General features: G+C 36.0%; 1 protein-coding gene across 5 annotated transcripts; it reads left to right on the forward strand.

Annotated features, from left to right (window-relative positions):
• The first annotated feature begins 8319 nt into the window (after positions 1–8319).
• LOC108361751 (S-adenosylmethionine synthase-like) lies at positions 8320–15415 on the forward strand. Of its 5 annotated transcripts, none has more exons than XM_017614488.1 (3): positions 8320–8415; positions 9113–9290; positions 15300–15415. In XM_017614488.1, exons 2-3 carry the CDS (start codon positions 9158–9160, stop codon positions 15398–15400), a joined length of 234 nt encoding a protein of 77 aa, XP_017469977.1. In that variant the 5' UTR covers positions 8320–8415; positions 9113–9157; the 3' UTR covers positions 15401–15415. The 5 variants fall into 5 exon arrangements, with proteins under 5 accessions (XP_017469977.1, XP_017469973.1, XP_017469974.1 ...); XM_017614484.1 differs by lacking the exon at positions 8320–8415 and adding an exon at positions 8533–8760; XM_017614485.1 differs by lacking the exon at positions 8320–8415 and adding an exon at positions 8536–8728.
• Positions 15416–16084: the final 669 nt, after the last annotated feature.

Genomic DNA, 16084 nt, shown 5'->3' on the forward strand with positions numbered 1-16084 from the left:
CCTGTGGACTCCGTTGCTTTATCTTTGCCCCAAGTGCTGCCGGCCAGCGACTTGAGGACATTGTTGCGGCTCTGCACTTTGTTGACAATTGCGGTTGTATGCGCCGAGAAGGAGAGCAGACTGTCGAAGGTAACTCCGAGGATTTTCGGGTTATTCACCGTCGGTATTGTTACGCCATCGACGTGAATACCCAGTGGCAGTCTGACCTCCTTCGTAGAGGTGGGGAAAAGGGCTGCCGAGGATTTCGCAGGGGATAGCGCAAGGCTCCTTGCAGTGAAGAAGTGAGAAATTTCGGAGAGGTAACCGTTTACTTTCGAGCACAAGTCATCAATTCCATTCCCAGACGTCATGATCGAACAATCGTCAGCATACGAGACTATATTAACACCCTCTGGTGGCTGAGGAAGCTTTGAGATGTAATAATTAAATAGTAGCGGGGACAGGACACCACCCTGTGGTACCCCCTGTTTAATTTTACGTGGCTTGCTAGTTTTGTCTCTGAAAATTACTGACGAGTGTCGACCACTCAGGTAATTCTCCGACCACCGTTTGAGTCCCTGTGGGAGTGAGGAGGCATCTATATCTTCTAGTAGCGTTGAAAGACTGACAGTGTCGAACGTCTTGGACAGGTCCAACGCTACTAAAATAGTTCTCTCACAGGGGCGGTTTCGGTTTAGTCCACGAGTTATCTGAGTTTTTATGGCGTTAAGTGCTGTTGTTGTGCTATGCACTTTACGGAACCCATGTTGATGCTTCGCTGGGGTCAGGTGGTTCGTAAAGTACTGAAGCAGCAGGGCCTTGAGTGTCTTCGCTACCGGGGAAAGGAGAGTTATCGGGCGATAAGACTCTCCTTTGTTGGCTGGTTTCCCCGGTTCGAACAGTGGGACCACTCTCCAGATGTCTGGAACGACGAGAGTGGCCATAGACAGGTTGAGGACCCCCGTTAGCTACGCTACTCCCGCAGGACCCAAATTTTTCAGCATAAACATGCATATTCCGTCGGGTCCAATGGCTTTGGAGGCTTTCGCCTTCCCGATGGCTACCCTTACCTCACCGCTGGTGAAAACAAGAGGCAGAGGATGCAGATACCAAATGCACCAAAGTCTATCTCGACTCTGTCGTCGCGCTTCGTCGGGTTGGACAACGACCTAACGGTTGACCAAAGCTTGCTCACACAAGAGGCGAAGTTGCAGGTTTTCAGATGCTCTTCCCATTTCTTCCGCTTAGGTTGTCGCGCTCATCAGCTAGAACAGCCGCTTCGGAAGGAAAATTCGGACGTGGATCCTTAATACATCCTGCTGGGATGAAGCGAGCTGCAGCAGCGGTGACAACCCTGCGGAACTTACGTTCACCTACATGAACGTCGGTTGGTATGGGAAGTGCAGTGAAGGTGCCCTCAGTAACATCCGTGAAGCCTTTCCAGTCAGCTTTGGAAAAGTTCACATAAGTCCGTTGATCCACGGAAGCAAAGTCGGCAGGTTTATCAATCGAGATGACTATGGGCAGATGGTCTGGTCTGGAGAGTCAGCATAGGTCGCCATGATACGCTGTTTATCAGACCAGCGCTGACAATTGTTAGATCTGGCGAGCTGCAGCAGCTGCCCATAATCCTGGTGGGTGCGTCGTCGTTCATTGTGCAGAATGTCGAATCGTCTATCTGCTCAGAAAGATGTATTCCCCTACGATCATTTGACAGGATTGAGTGCCAAAGATCGTGGTGCGCGTTAGAGTCACCAACCACCATACGGTTTTCACCTCTGAGTAGCGCACCTATTTCAGGGTGATATTCTGCCGGGCAGCTGGTGACAGGGGGTTTGTATACATTAAATATTTCGAGCTCAACATCGCCTGACCGGATAGCAATACCCTGACATTCTAGGATGGTATCCCTGCGGTCGATGTCTGCTTCAATGAGACGATACTGCACGGTGTGGTGCGTGATGAACGCTAAACCTCCACCATTATCTCGCTCGCGATCTCGACGGTGCACGTTGTATCCGGCGCAATTCAAGAGGGTTGAATTGCCGTGCAACTTCGTCTCTTTTACCGCAGCTATTAATATTCCATACTTTCCCATAAAGACAGTTATCTCCTCGATCTTGCTCTGGAGTCCATTACAGTTAAATTGTAGCACCTTTGTGTGGCTTGGGAGACCGATTGTGATGGCGACGTCGCTGGGGAGGGATGCGACGGGGCAGCACAGCAAGGGCCCACATAGTCACTCGTCCAATCTCGCGTGTTGCGAAGTCCTGAGCACGCCCTAAAGTGGCACCAGCCGAGGCAAGAGTTGCACTTGACTGATGTCACGTTACGGTATATTCTGGACTGACAAACAGAGCAGATTCTCGGAGGGACTAGGAGTTGCCGGCGGCGGTGTGTGGGTGCTATTGTGTTTGTTTGTGTGTCTATTGTGGTGTTATGTTGGGGTGTGGGTGTGTTGTCCGGTTCGCACAGCATGGGGCCACGAACGACGTGGTCCATTGCCGGTGTGTACGCAGGCCCGAGCAGTTACGGAGGTGACTCCACCCGTCACAGGCATTGCACCTGACCGAGGTGGAGTTTGTATGCAGTGGTCTCTGGCGTACGCAGCAGGTGTAGATTTCTGGTCCTGGGTTTGACTCTATGCCAGCCCTGAGCAGAAGGGTGCGGAGAAGGTGTAGCCCTAGGATCGAGCACCGTTTGATGGATTTCGCCGACCTAAACGGGGTTAGATCGCCGAAACAGCAGCCCTTGGTCGGGTAAAACCCGAGTCATTCCGGTACGTAGAACCTGCTGTCGTGGGAATGTCGGAATGTCGGAACTAGAAATTGTATTTTTACTGTAAAGAGTCTTCCTAATCGCGACGCTAAAGAAATCAGCATGCCGCAAAATTCTGCTAGGAACATTGAAATATAATCTGCTGAGCAATAAGAGACAATCGACGTTACTGGAAATGACATCGAAAATGAAAGAAATGATAATTGGCAATTCAAAGATTTGGGAAAAAATCGGAACAAACTTCCGATACTCTTATAGATTTCGGGAGCATTTGTTTGCAGAGTATGTATTTACGTGTATGGGTATGTTTACTCGGCTATATAAACAAAGCGAAGCAGACGATAATTTGCATAAAATTCTCATAAGAAGAAGCATGCCTTCTATCGCTATCGTCAGTAATTGATACGCCTTGACCCTACTTCAGCACCCTCTACGACAAAAATTTTTACGAGCATATAAAAAGTTTTCCGGACACGACCGGTGAATTCGCTTTAACGCGTTGATCAACAAAACGCTCTTCTACATGCGCACCCTGCAGACCTTTTAGTTGGGCGAGTTTGGTCTCCAGAAATTTATTTATGTTTTGTTTTTTTTGCTTGATTGGCATAATGTGTGCACAGGAGCCGCCGTGGCTAGTTAAGCAATCTTATCAGCGATTTCATTACCGAGTATATATGTATATGTCCAAGAATCCAGATATTTGTCTTATTATGAGACAATGCTTATAAATTTAGAGATTTTTCTTTACTAGAAAAGGGCACATACAAATTTAATAAATATAAATCATTTCAATTAAAACAGCTGACTTGCAAGAATCTGTTTTCATAATCTTCAATTACGTGCCAAAACTTTGTATAAATGTACTTACAATATAATTTTAATGTTTTTTTTAATAAACCTAAAGGTGAAAGTATTCATCAGGCGATGTATTTTGATAAGATTCTGAGCTCTATATAAAAAGAAAAAATAAAAATAATGTATGCTTCAAAACGAAATTAGAATTATATTTTTACGTTATTCCATGAAGATTACGGCGAATGGGCAATAGACTAAATGTTAAGACACTGCACAATTGCTAAGTGTTTGACCTTCGGTTTGTGATCAGTTGTTTTTTTTTTTTTTTGTGAGAATCCTTTTTATTACGGAAGTACATTCGAAAGTTTTCTGCCGAGGGGCAATCGCTTCAAAAAACTTCTTTTTTTTTGTTTTGCGTAAACCTGTGTGCTATCGAGTGTTAGTGCGCACTTTCAACCAATACCATTTTGCGAATTCCCCTTATGATTTCATGAATTTTTTCTTCGCAGTGACCTGTAAATTTATTCGTTTTGAAAAATTTATTAAAAATTTCATTAGCTGTAAAAGAATAACATGATAGGAATCAAAACTGATTATTTCAGATCATCAACATTATTATACATGTATAGATTATTTTGTTGTCTCTGTCAAGCTTCGAGGAAAATATAGCATTGATTGCAATGAATGAACATAAGCTGTCTATAGCACAACCTCCGTCTCGTGTTTTTTGTTTTGATAACGGATTAATTACGGGAAATACGTGTTCATTTGTATATTACAGTTCATTTGCATAATACAGTTAAAAAAAAAATATTTTTATGTAGCGAGATTTGTTTTTTGAAATAAATTGTCTACGTGCATTGATAAGAATTCATACAAGCTTGAAAACTATCACTGAATTTGAAAGTATTTACTAATCAATACCTACAGTCGCTCACGCACGTCATAAATAATTTGAAATGCTTTGTTTATTTTCTTCTATAGCATCTTGAAGTAATAAGTGTTCGCGCACACGCTCCCCATGAAGTGTAGTGGAATGAACGAAGATTCTGAAATTTTCTCTTGAAATAAGACAATATACATCGATATGTATACCTATATGTCGCACACCATATTCAAAAGGGACACAACTCAAAATTTGGCATTTTTGATATTAAGCACCAAAAATGTGAACAGAGCTTTTATTTCCATTTCAGAAAAAGCGCGAGAAAACGTTTGTAATAATTTGTTGAAAAAACCTCAGGTAAAGTCTTCCTTGCCCATATGCTTATCATGTGCTAAGAAATAATTTCTTGAATTTTCTGACGAACGTGTAATTTCGAGTTGGGTCTCTTTTGATGACGGTGTGCGACACATGTGAGCTTAGGTGTAAGGTAAGCTTTCAAATATATGTTGTCGTATTTCTTAAGATTATGGTAATTTCATTGAGCAAGCTGAAAACTGCGCAAGTGCACTCCTTGACCCCGAAAGACCTTAGTTATCAGAAATCTTGGAATACAGAGAAAAATTATATTTTCGAAACAAGCGGAATATCGTTGCAAACATCTGAGATCAGTTCAAAAAGTGGAACAAAAAAACTAATTTTTTTACGTATGCTTTGTAAAAGTGGCATTCCCAATTAGAAGAAAAATATATTCAGGAATCTATAGGCTTTTTTTAAGCCACGCGCGAAACTAAGATATCAATTGTTTATTTTATTACTTACTTACCGGAAATGGTACATCCTGTTCCGTGTGTTTCAAAAGTTATTAGCAATAAACTAAATTAAAACGCTATTAATTTATAATCGATTTCTTCATAAGAAATAGCTACATATTTCTAATTTCATGATCTAGTATAGCTTAGAGCTGAGCTTATCAATCTTGTATATTTAAAACCATCGACATAACTAAGAAAACATTTTTTCAAATGCGTTTGTGATACTTGAAAGTGAGCTGATAATTTCTGATTTTAATATACATATATGGAAAGTACTTAAGTATATGTATATAAATGAAAGCAAATCCAATATTAAGGTTCAGTCTGTTTTTGAGCTAACTGAGAGTAAGTTCATGCAATCAGAAATGATTTGTGATTTTTAGAATGCAAAAGAAGAAGAAAGTAAAAGTGACATCAATAAATAAATCCGAAACATATTATAACTAAAATAAGAGGAATGAAATTTTAAGTTGGAGGAATCAGTGACAGCGGCCTTTGACATTTTTAAAATTCGTAAATTTAAATGCTACATTTTTCTTTAATCCTTACCCGTTAATTCACGCACAAATAAGCAAATAGCTATGATTTATCTTTTAACATTGTGCCTTTTTTTAAACAAAATTTTTTTAAGGATCAATCCTATGATGTACGTTTTTCTTAATCGGACCAGTGAAAAATTTATGTAAATTGAGTGTATGAAATTTTGCATATTGCATATTAAACAGGACTTTTCACGGCTTTTGAATACTAACAAATAAGTTAAGTGCAAAATTTTATAAATGAAAATTGTGAAAACTGCCTTGCTAAGTATGTATGTATATATGTTTTGAAGTGCTTAAAGTTTGTGAAACCGTTTTTTTTTTTTTTTTTTTTTGAAAGGTTGGCAATACTTTATTTATGGTTTTTATTTTTCGATCGACACGAAATGTATATTTACTTTAATTATCTAAGAATAATAATATACTTCGTTCGCAATAATTCGGATTCAGCGATAGCATTTTTCATTCAGTGATAAATTTCAAAAAACCGGACCGTGACGGATTCTTTTTCGTCCATCCTAGGGATAAAAAAACATTATTCTTATATTTTTAGGTAATCACTTAAAATCGTAGGATTTCAAAATTATAATTTCGCATGATTTTATTTTAATCACTCAATGAATCTTTCAATTGCCAACGATTTCCACACGTACGACTTTCAGAGCTTCTCAGAACATATCTCTTTTACTTTTATTGAAATAACGTAATTTTTTATTACTTGGATTTTCTGTTAAGTTTATTACCTTTTTGTCTCAAAGATAAAATTATTTTTAAAGGGGGTTTTGATTTTTTCTTACAATAACCACACAATTTTCTTGGTTAACAAAAGTTGTGTTCCCGTACGATTTCGAACTTGTTAGAAATATTCAGAATTCGTCCTGAAAATAGTGGCCCGTAGTCATAGTCAAAATAAAGTCGACTTTAAAGTTAGTTGCAGCTTTTTGACATAATTTTCAATGGGATATCTGTCAAAAAAGCTGCAACTAACTTTAAAGTCGACTTTATTTTGACTATGACTACGGGCCAGTATGTATTGTAGATAATCAGCCTTATCATGAGTTTCTTTTTCTCCCGAAATCGTTCATTTTTAGCTTCCGTAAATTCACCGTATTTTTCACGGGGTAAAGGTGGAATATTCAATATTTGCAATACCTTATATTTGAAACTAATGAACCGATTTTCAAAATGTGGATATGATTGGAAGGGTAATTGAAAGATCTTTCTTTTGATATTTACATATATCTATACATAAATATTTTGTTTACATACATATTTCAACAAAAACTAAAATAATAATTTTCCATTACGGAACCAGGCTTTGAAAAAAATAAAAATGAGGGGGTGCAGAGCGGGTCCCCCTGGTTCTAAATCCGAACCGCCTCCGGTGGCTTATAGTTTTTGGTAATTTGCATTTAAAGTTGCAAAAAATATAAAATTCAACCTCACTTTGCTTTGTAGACCAACAGAACTGAAATGTCGGTACTGCCACACAAAAAAAATGCCCAAATGAACAACACTGAAGACGGGAAACAAGAAAAACGCAGATAATACGTTTTTTTCATCATATATCGATGTACTGATTAAAAAAAAAAGCACCGCAGTCTAAAATCCCGCGATTTTTTATTAAAATTTTTAGTGATTTATCGAGGTATATATTTTTATGAAAAAAGGGCCGCAGGCGAAAGTTTGTAATGAAAAATCGTGCCATTTTCTATTAAAAATTTTAATTATTTATCGAATATAATTTTTTTAAAGCGCCACAGACGAAAATGTGTAATAAAAACACGCGAGTTTTTTATTGAAAATTTTCATTATTTATCGAAGTACTGATTTTTATAAAAAAAAGCGGTACAGGTGAAAATTTGTAATAAAAATTTTATTACAAATTGTCATTAATTATCGAAGTACCGATTTTTATAAAAAAAAGCTTTTTAAAAATAAAGCGTTCGACAACATATAAGTAGTAAAAGTGAATACCTTGATTATGTGCCCTTATTTGCGGTGTATTTTCTTTTAAAACGTATAGTAGCAGACATTTGGTCTTACTGTCGGCCATTGTTATTTCTTTTTGCTTGTGAAATGCGAAAAAAATTTTTAATTCATTTATAAACGCGTTTTACTTAATTTACTGATTAATTAATGTATATTAAAGTATTTCAAACGCTTTTACTATATTAGAATATTAGTAACATTGTGAAAGTGGTAAATTTAGTTAAAGAAGACGCCTATTAAAATTCCCACTGAGTTTAATATAAAAATGCCGTATACTTTGAATGATATAACTATCGGTTGCGTGATGGAAATCACAGCCCTTTTCTCTTTCAAACTAAAAGCTTTTTGTGTGAAATTATGGAAAATCTCACTTCAAGTTTTCACAAGACAAGAATTGCCTCCTAATAAGAAGGAACTCGTACGCACCTAAAATTTACACGTAAAAACGCGTTGTATCTGTTTAGGGCTTAGAGGATATATCGACTTTCGATATGAGCTAAATCGATTTTATCAGCACTAAAGTTTTGTTGTGCAATTTTTTATTTGTAATTTTTGGGAAAAGAAAGTCGGCAAAAGTGCACGGCGACGAAGAGCATGAATAAAAACAAAGTGGATGAATAAGTATCATTGATAGGTATGTATATTTTATAACCTCCACCGGCAAGACTTTGCCGCCTCCATCTCGACACCGTCGTCAACAGCTATCCACATTCGCAATATGAGCGATAACGAACATATGTATGTATGTACATAGTTGACGTCGCCGCCGCTCCAACTGGTGTGGAATTGGTTTGCTGTCTGCTATTCGTAGTATAAATTCTGAGAGTGCTTAATTGACTTCGCTCTTTTTCTACCCAACCGTTGAGAAGTGTGGACGTGTTTCTGCTTCTGGCCAAATCGCTCGCATTTTGTGTTGAGAATTGTGTGTGTGACCAAACCGACTAAAAGTAAGCTGGCTGGCAATCTGTCACAATTAAAGGTTCAATTGAAAATAAGAAAAATAATATAGGAAACAGCTAAGTGAATTTACGGAGTGCAAACGCCGTGTACATTTGGGAATCTACTAGGCGAATTCACGCAAAATATTGTGTTACATAAAAACGTTCGGAGCACGGCAGACTGTATTTTGCAAATTAAATTTTCAGAAGATTAGTGTTAAATTAACATCCGTGTTTGGTGCTCGTACTGAACCTGCTGTCGCTGTCGCTGCCTCCAACGTCATTTCGCTAGAAAAACGCTTCATCATTTGCGAAAAATCAATTAGTTTCTCACTGCCCTTTACAGTTGCAACAATAATAAGCAGTAGTACATCATTTGTCAATCTTCAACAGCATATCCACTTATACAATCGCTACACGCAACTAAAAAGCTACAACATGCCGCAATCATCAGCTGCTGTTACAAACGGTTACTCCAACGGCTGCAATGGAAGAACAACCGATTCCTATGACATGGAAGATGGACAGACATTCCTTTTTACCTCTGAATCAGTGGGCGAGGGTCATCCCGGTAAGTGTCAATATATAAGTTTTCTATGTACGATTAATTTATGTATATGCATATGTATACTTTAAGATGCATTGCGTATGTAGAAGTACATATATGGATTTTTGTGTATGCGGTACTCGATGTCATGCCCGACACAGGTAGACAGCAAATTCGCAATCTGAAACGTAGTGATCAGCCTGGTTGGTGTTTTTCCTTGTAGGAAGTAAAACAATAAACTAAAAAAGAGTTGTATAAAAAACATCGCAGTATAGACGATTAAATCATGATTCATAAACGATGCGGAGAGCAGAAACCACGTTTTTTTTTCAATGAACGGAAAATTTTCATCTTCTGTATGACAATAAAAGCTTTAAAATTTTCGCAAATATCTAACATATTTTGCCGATGAACCGACTTGTTATAAAAGGTTTGCTAATTTTTTTCGACGCTCACATGAAGCGCCGACAAAATGGCGGCGTCTCATTCTTCTCTAGGTACTGAGCATGTGTTCGCTATTTCTAACCGCTCAATACCTTCTTGTTTACACGATCCCTCTGCCACTTGACTTCTCGGATAGCTACGGCTGTAATTTGTATTCAATGATATAAGTTAATAAGTAGATACTACAAATGCTTGTTTTATGAATTCAAGAAAGTTCTTTTTCCTAATATCTGGGGTCTATAAGGGATAAACTTTTTGATAATAGTTTTCGTATTCCAATAAAACATAATTTTATTAGTTTATTTGTGTATTTCATTCGATTCCTTTTCTATTTGGGACGAGAAGAACTTTTTTAGTTTCCCTTGTGCCTATGTATTTCGTGTTCCCGAGAAACGCGTGTTTCACATGGCACACAAACACAAAGTAAACCACGAAAATTCTCGCATTTAGAGTGACCAGGTAGACTGTAGCTGTACATACTATATACACATATGTATATCTGCGGGCTATATTGTTGTTAAACATTAGTTTCTGTAGCNGGTACTGAGCATGTGTTCGCTATTTCTAACCGCTCAATACCTTCTTGTTTACACGATCCCTCTGCCACTTGACTTCTCGGATAGCTACGGCTGTAATTTGTATTCAATGATATAAGTTAATAAGTAGATACTAAAAATGCTTGTTTTATGAATTCAAGAAAGTTCTTTTTCCTAATATCTGGGTTAAATTTTTTGATAATAGTTTTCGTGTTCGAATAAAACATAAATTTATTAGCTTATTTGTATATTTCATTCGTTTCCTTTTCTATTTGGGACGAGGTGAACTTTTTTAGTTTCCCTTGTGCCTATGTATTTCGTGTTCCCGAGAAACGCGTGTTTCACATGGCACACAAACACAAAGTAAACCACGAAAATTCTCGCATTTAGAGTGACCAGGTAGACTGTAGCTGTACATACTATATACACATATGTATATCTGCGGGCTATATTGTTGTTAAACATTAGTTTCTGTAGCAGTTTGTGAGTTTTGACACCGTTCTATAAGTATCAGTGGTTTCATACGCAATCTTTATCATTTGTTTACATCGTAGGCTGTAAAATATCCACAGGAATTAATATAAATGCATCTTCCAACAGCTGGTCACACGATTGGATGATGAAACTTAAGCGATAGCTTGTTTGCGTTATTCATGCGCACCATGTGCTTGCCAAAGCCTCTTTGGCTTCTTCTCATTGCGCTCTGGCACCACTTCTAATAGTTTTGTTATGCCTGTGTGTGTATGTAAATGGTGGCGCGGCTTTGTACATCATATGTTTGTTTGCAATAGCATATGAAAACTACATACTCTTCCAACGTCCGCTTACCTTGCTGCATGCGTTTTTGTGCTGGTGCTCATATATGCATATGCAATATGCTCCCAAAGACCCCATCGATAGGCGATGTTACTCAATTTCGTTTGGGTTCTCCAACCCTCTCTTGATTTTATTCTTAATTCTCCCTAGTTATGGATTCTGATTATACATATGTAGGATGTATGCATGGCGCATGGCGCAAGGCAAATATACATAAGATGTTTCACCAATATGATCTTTAATCAGTAAGCAAAATTGACAAAAAAAAACCGACCCACTTGTGCCATTGTCTTTTCAAGACNCATAAGATGTTTCACCAATATGATCTTTAATCAGTAAGCAAAATTGACAAGAAAAAAACAGAAAACTGATTGCGGCGCCTCCGACCCACTTGTGCCATTGTCTTTTCAAGACTTTTTAGGTTTTCTTTACGCCAAACTGAGCTTTAAAAATGTACCAAAACCACGTGGTCGCAAACTTCTCAGTCGTTGCGTTAATGACTATCTGCGTTGCTACACTTGTTTTTAGCGTTTTGTTCTCAGTTAGTGATACAGTTTTTGTTACTTGGCTATTTCCGATATTTTTTTAATAGTTCAAAAACTAAATATAATGTAAAATATGCCACATATACATACATTTAGTATGAAAGTGGAAACTGATAAGGGAGTGATTGTCTCTCCATGTTCAATTAAAATTATATTCAACACAAGGAAATGAGGTTACAACAGCCTTTTGCGTTTTATGTTTTTTGAAAGTGTTATTTATAGTTATTAATCATTTGTTGATGTTAGCAGTGAACAATATGGTCTGATAAGTGTGGTCTACATTTAGGGTGTATTGGATTTGTTATGGAGATTCAGCAAGTACTGCAGGGTTTCACAAAAATTATCGGAAAGTAATTTTCTATTACTGTTGGAATAAAAATGTTTAGTTTTTGTATTTTATGTTTAGTATTGCCTATTTGAAGTGAATATTGTTTTAGGAAATTGTAGGCTTAACGCTTAGGTCACTTTCGCTACGTATGGGCGATTCCAGCGAAAAGTCTACCGCGTAAAACAAAAAAAAACTAAAAGTCCTATATGCATCTTAGTTATTTATAGGCCGATTTGGCTGCTTTTTATAATATATACTGGTTATATAAGCAGAAATATTTTTTCCAAAAATGGTCTCTTTAGGCAGACCCGGTTGGTTCAGATATTTTGAAAAACCGTCTTTATGCTATGATTTGTTTCACATTTAGCATGTTTAGTTGAAAGGTAAAAAGACATAGATTTGCACAAAATTGAACCGCTGGTGGCGTTGATGTCAAAATAAAAAGTAGATTTTATGTGGAAAGTTCATGTTTGCTTCCAGCTAAAAATTATTTCAAGAACAATATTAACAAAACTTTTTCAATGGAAATTTGAGTAACGTAACGCCAGGTAACGTTACGTCAGATAATTCAGCTCATTAAACATAAGGCAGAAAAGATGTCAACATTTAAAAACGTGGAAATATAACCTTGAAACATTTTCAATATTAATTATTTATTTATTTACTGGCTGTGCTACTACAAACTTTTATACAAACAGTCTTGCCCAATTCGCAGAGTTTGGCAAATAGAGTTACCAACAGTTGTAATTTTTTTACTAAATAAGAAGATATTTAATTGCTATGCTAATCTAGATAAACCTTTTTAAAATTTTGACTTTTTCGATTTTTTTTTTGTTTAATTTACATATTCTCCGATCTAATTGCTTTCATTGCGTAGTTAGTACGAAAATTGCATTTTTAAAACTTTGGCTAACGTTTCGGTGATAATTTTACTACTACAAAAGCAGAATTAATAAAAATTGTCGTTAATCCATAATAGATAAATTATAAAACGCTAATCTCAGGCAAAGCTAGTAAAAACTGAAAATCTGTTGTTTGAGAATCAATAAACATTTATTCGATATTGTCATAGTCATTTTGAAATTTAAAGTGATAGTTTTAGAAATTAAATCTCTCCGTAATTTTAATCAGCTTAAACATGAAACATATTTGTTAATGGAAAATATTATTATAGCAACCTTAAATTTATAAATTACAAATCAAATTACTTGTTACTTTTTCACCTAGAATTATTCGTCAGAAAAATGCTTGTGAATGCCGTTCTTCAGTATCTTTCCACGGCGTGGAAATGATTACTCTTGTATAAGCACTCATTTCAGAGTTCATTTTTTCAGAGAAGTTTATATTAAATGTCATGGCATTATGATAAAAATCTTCCTATAAAAATTTATGTACATACTAATTAATATTAATGCAGCTTACTGGTCAATTAATGTTTCCATATTATTTCATTATTTAAAATTAAAAAAAAACAATGTCTGGCGTTCAAAAAGCGCTAACTCCCACAAAAATTTAGCAGTGCAATTGTACGCTTTTTTTTACATATTTTTTGTTCATGCCGAACTTTTTTGCTATGTATAAATCCCATCTACGTCATATTAACTAAAGTGGCGACGGTGTCATATCGCACGCTCGTGCACGCGCCCCACTTGATCCATAGCGAATATACCCGAGATTTTTGCAAGGATCAGTCTTTATGCAATTATGTATGCTTTATCGCTTTTGCGAAAATCTGCTTGCCGACGATTTTTTTTTCTTTATTTTTTTTTTAATGTCACTTGTTACATTTATGCTGCATAGACAATTTGGCATTGAATTTCGCTGGCAGAGCGTAAATTTCTTTATTTTTGATTAATTCTTTATTTTTTATTCTTTGGTTATTTTCTATGTTCGTAATTACAAAGTTAATTGTATGCAATCGAATGAATTGCGCGTGCTACAGAGAACCGACCGATGTCATTTATATAGATATGTTTGTAGATATGTGCATACAGATGTAGGTGGGTAAATTCTGCCGCTACCACGAAATATATTCGCTCGGATTTTTATGTACACAAAAGTTGGTCGTTTGCTAGATATTACATTTTTATTTTGTTTTTCACTTCTTGCCTTGATTTTGAATTTTCTATGATTTGCTTGTTTCTTCGAAGTCTATTCTATATCTATGTACCACAATGATTTGTTGCTATCCGCCAACAGATCGTTCTCTCACATATTTGGTACTTGTTTGTAATGTATATTTGTGTGCATTGTAATAAAAAAAAGTTTAACAGCTGCAGAACTGAAAATTTTGTCGTTAAATATCATTAACTTAGTATAGAAAGGCCCTAACTCATTTTCTTTTGAAATTTAGCTCTGCGCAAAAGTCGATAGATTACTCATTAAAGACTTAAACAAACATCAAAAAAACTAGTTGCTATGTTAATTGAAAACCAATGTAATGAAGCAAATCGCAACTGAAGAACTTAAGTTGGTATACAATTTTATAACTACTCTGTAAAGAAACAAAACTGTTATAGCCTATTTCCTCGAGAGGCTTAACTGCAGTTAAGAGCTCAGAGAAGTTCAAATAATTCCAACATGGGGTCATCGGCAATATTCGTTTGCTTCTACTTAATAGGTGGAATTACCCCCGTCGAGTTGTAATCTCCGTTTTTTCAAACGGCATAAACTGCAGTTAAGGCTTGGTGGAATTCAACTATTAGGTAGTAGACCATTTCTACGTTGAGGTAGTCGCGAAGGTATATAAGCATTTAATTTATGTTTCTACGCATGGACTTAGACATCAGCAATGCAAACGAAAGGTATTTTAATATAACCTCCCAAGTTGCAAAGTCATAAATGCAAACTTAGATAGTCTTCGAAAAGTTAGTATGCACGCCGATTCCATATTTTCAAACAAAAATTACATACATATAGGGCATAGAAAAATGTGTTACCGGAACATGTGAAAACGCCGAAATTCTTAAAATGTTTTATCCCACAGCTAGACGATTGTCAACAAAACAAACTTTCTCATTTGATTTGCTATTGGGGTGGGCTTGTTTTTAGGTAGATACATTGACTTTGTATTATAGCTCTGCCCGAAAATTATTTTATGTACATATATATTGTCTACATTAAGCAGCTGATGAGTATCTCTAGGTCAATCTATCTTTCCTTAAGCTATTTTATTAGTGTTTGTTAGTGTCTATAAACACACTATACATTATATGTATTTTAAGTATATATGTATATGCATTTGCATACATAAATACATACATATGTATGTAGTATGTAAATTTAAAAATCACCTACAGAATACCTACACAGTATATGTACCTATAATTTCACTATTTTCATTGCTCTTATTTTCTATTTTTAGATAAAATGTGTGATCAAATCAGTGACGCTATTTTGGATGCACACTTGAAGCAGGATCCCAACGCCAAAGTAGCATGCGGTAATGATTTGAAATATTTTTAAAAATTTGTATAAGTTATTTGTTGTATTTTAATAGTTGGAAGCGAAATAGCGCAATATTTTTTTTTTCTAGTAGACGAACACTAATAGTTTAGCTGCTACTGGTGAGCACATTCAAGTCTCTTTTTTTGATGCTGTTGTTTGAACTATTAGTGAATTGAAATTAATTATTTGCAATACCAACGTCCAACGCCTTCAAATCATAACCAAACAAGTAATTTTTAAGCAAAAAATACAACCGACTTCGGTGCTCATATACGAATTTATGAGTAACGATTATATTAAATATTGATAAAAGGTTATAAAACAATCACAAACACATTGCCTTTCGCTGAATTAAGGTTTTCTATACCAAGATTATCCTAATAGATTATAAAATATAGTTCAATAACACACATAAACTCGCTTTTGAAATAGGCATTTTTTTTTTCAACTGAACGGTAAACTTTGTACTGCTCTACGCAACAACTTTGTGGTTAGAAGCCCAATATATATACACGAGATGTGGTACTTCGTTATAAATCTGCTGGTGTAATTATTTTTCCTGCACACAAAAATTTGAAAAAAAAAAAATAGTTTTGAGAATTGCCTTCCAGTGCGCGCCGCTAAATTGTTTATTCAATTGCTAATTTATTTACTCCAGAGATATTAGAACTTGCTTAGGGTGTAAGGAAATACCAAGTGTGC

The sequence above is a fragment of the Rhagoletis zephyria genome, unplaced genomic scaffold (assembly GCF_001687245.7).
Source record: "Rhagoletis zephyria isolate East Lansing unplaced genomic scaffold, Rhagoletis_zephyria_1.1 Rzeph_scaffold_00834, whole genome shotgun sequence".
Taxonomy (NCBI): domain Eukaryota; kingdom Metazoa; phylum Arthropoda; class Insecta; order Diptera; family Tephritidae; genus Rhagoletis; species Rhagoletis zephyria.

Bases quoted from the DNA above. Each gene is read 5' to 3' on its own strand.
- LOC108361751 (XM_017614488.1), top strand. From the start codon at position 9,158: ATGCCGCAATCATCAGCTGCTGTTACAAACGGTTACTCCAACGGCTGC. The intron at 9,291-15,299 runs GTAAGTGTCAAT...TTCTATTTTTAG, and splicing joins AGTGGGCGAGGGTCATCCCG to ATAAAATGTGTGATCAAATC.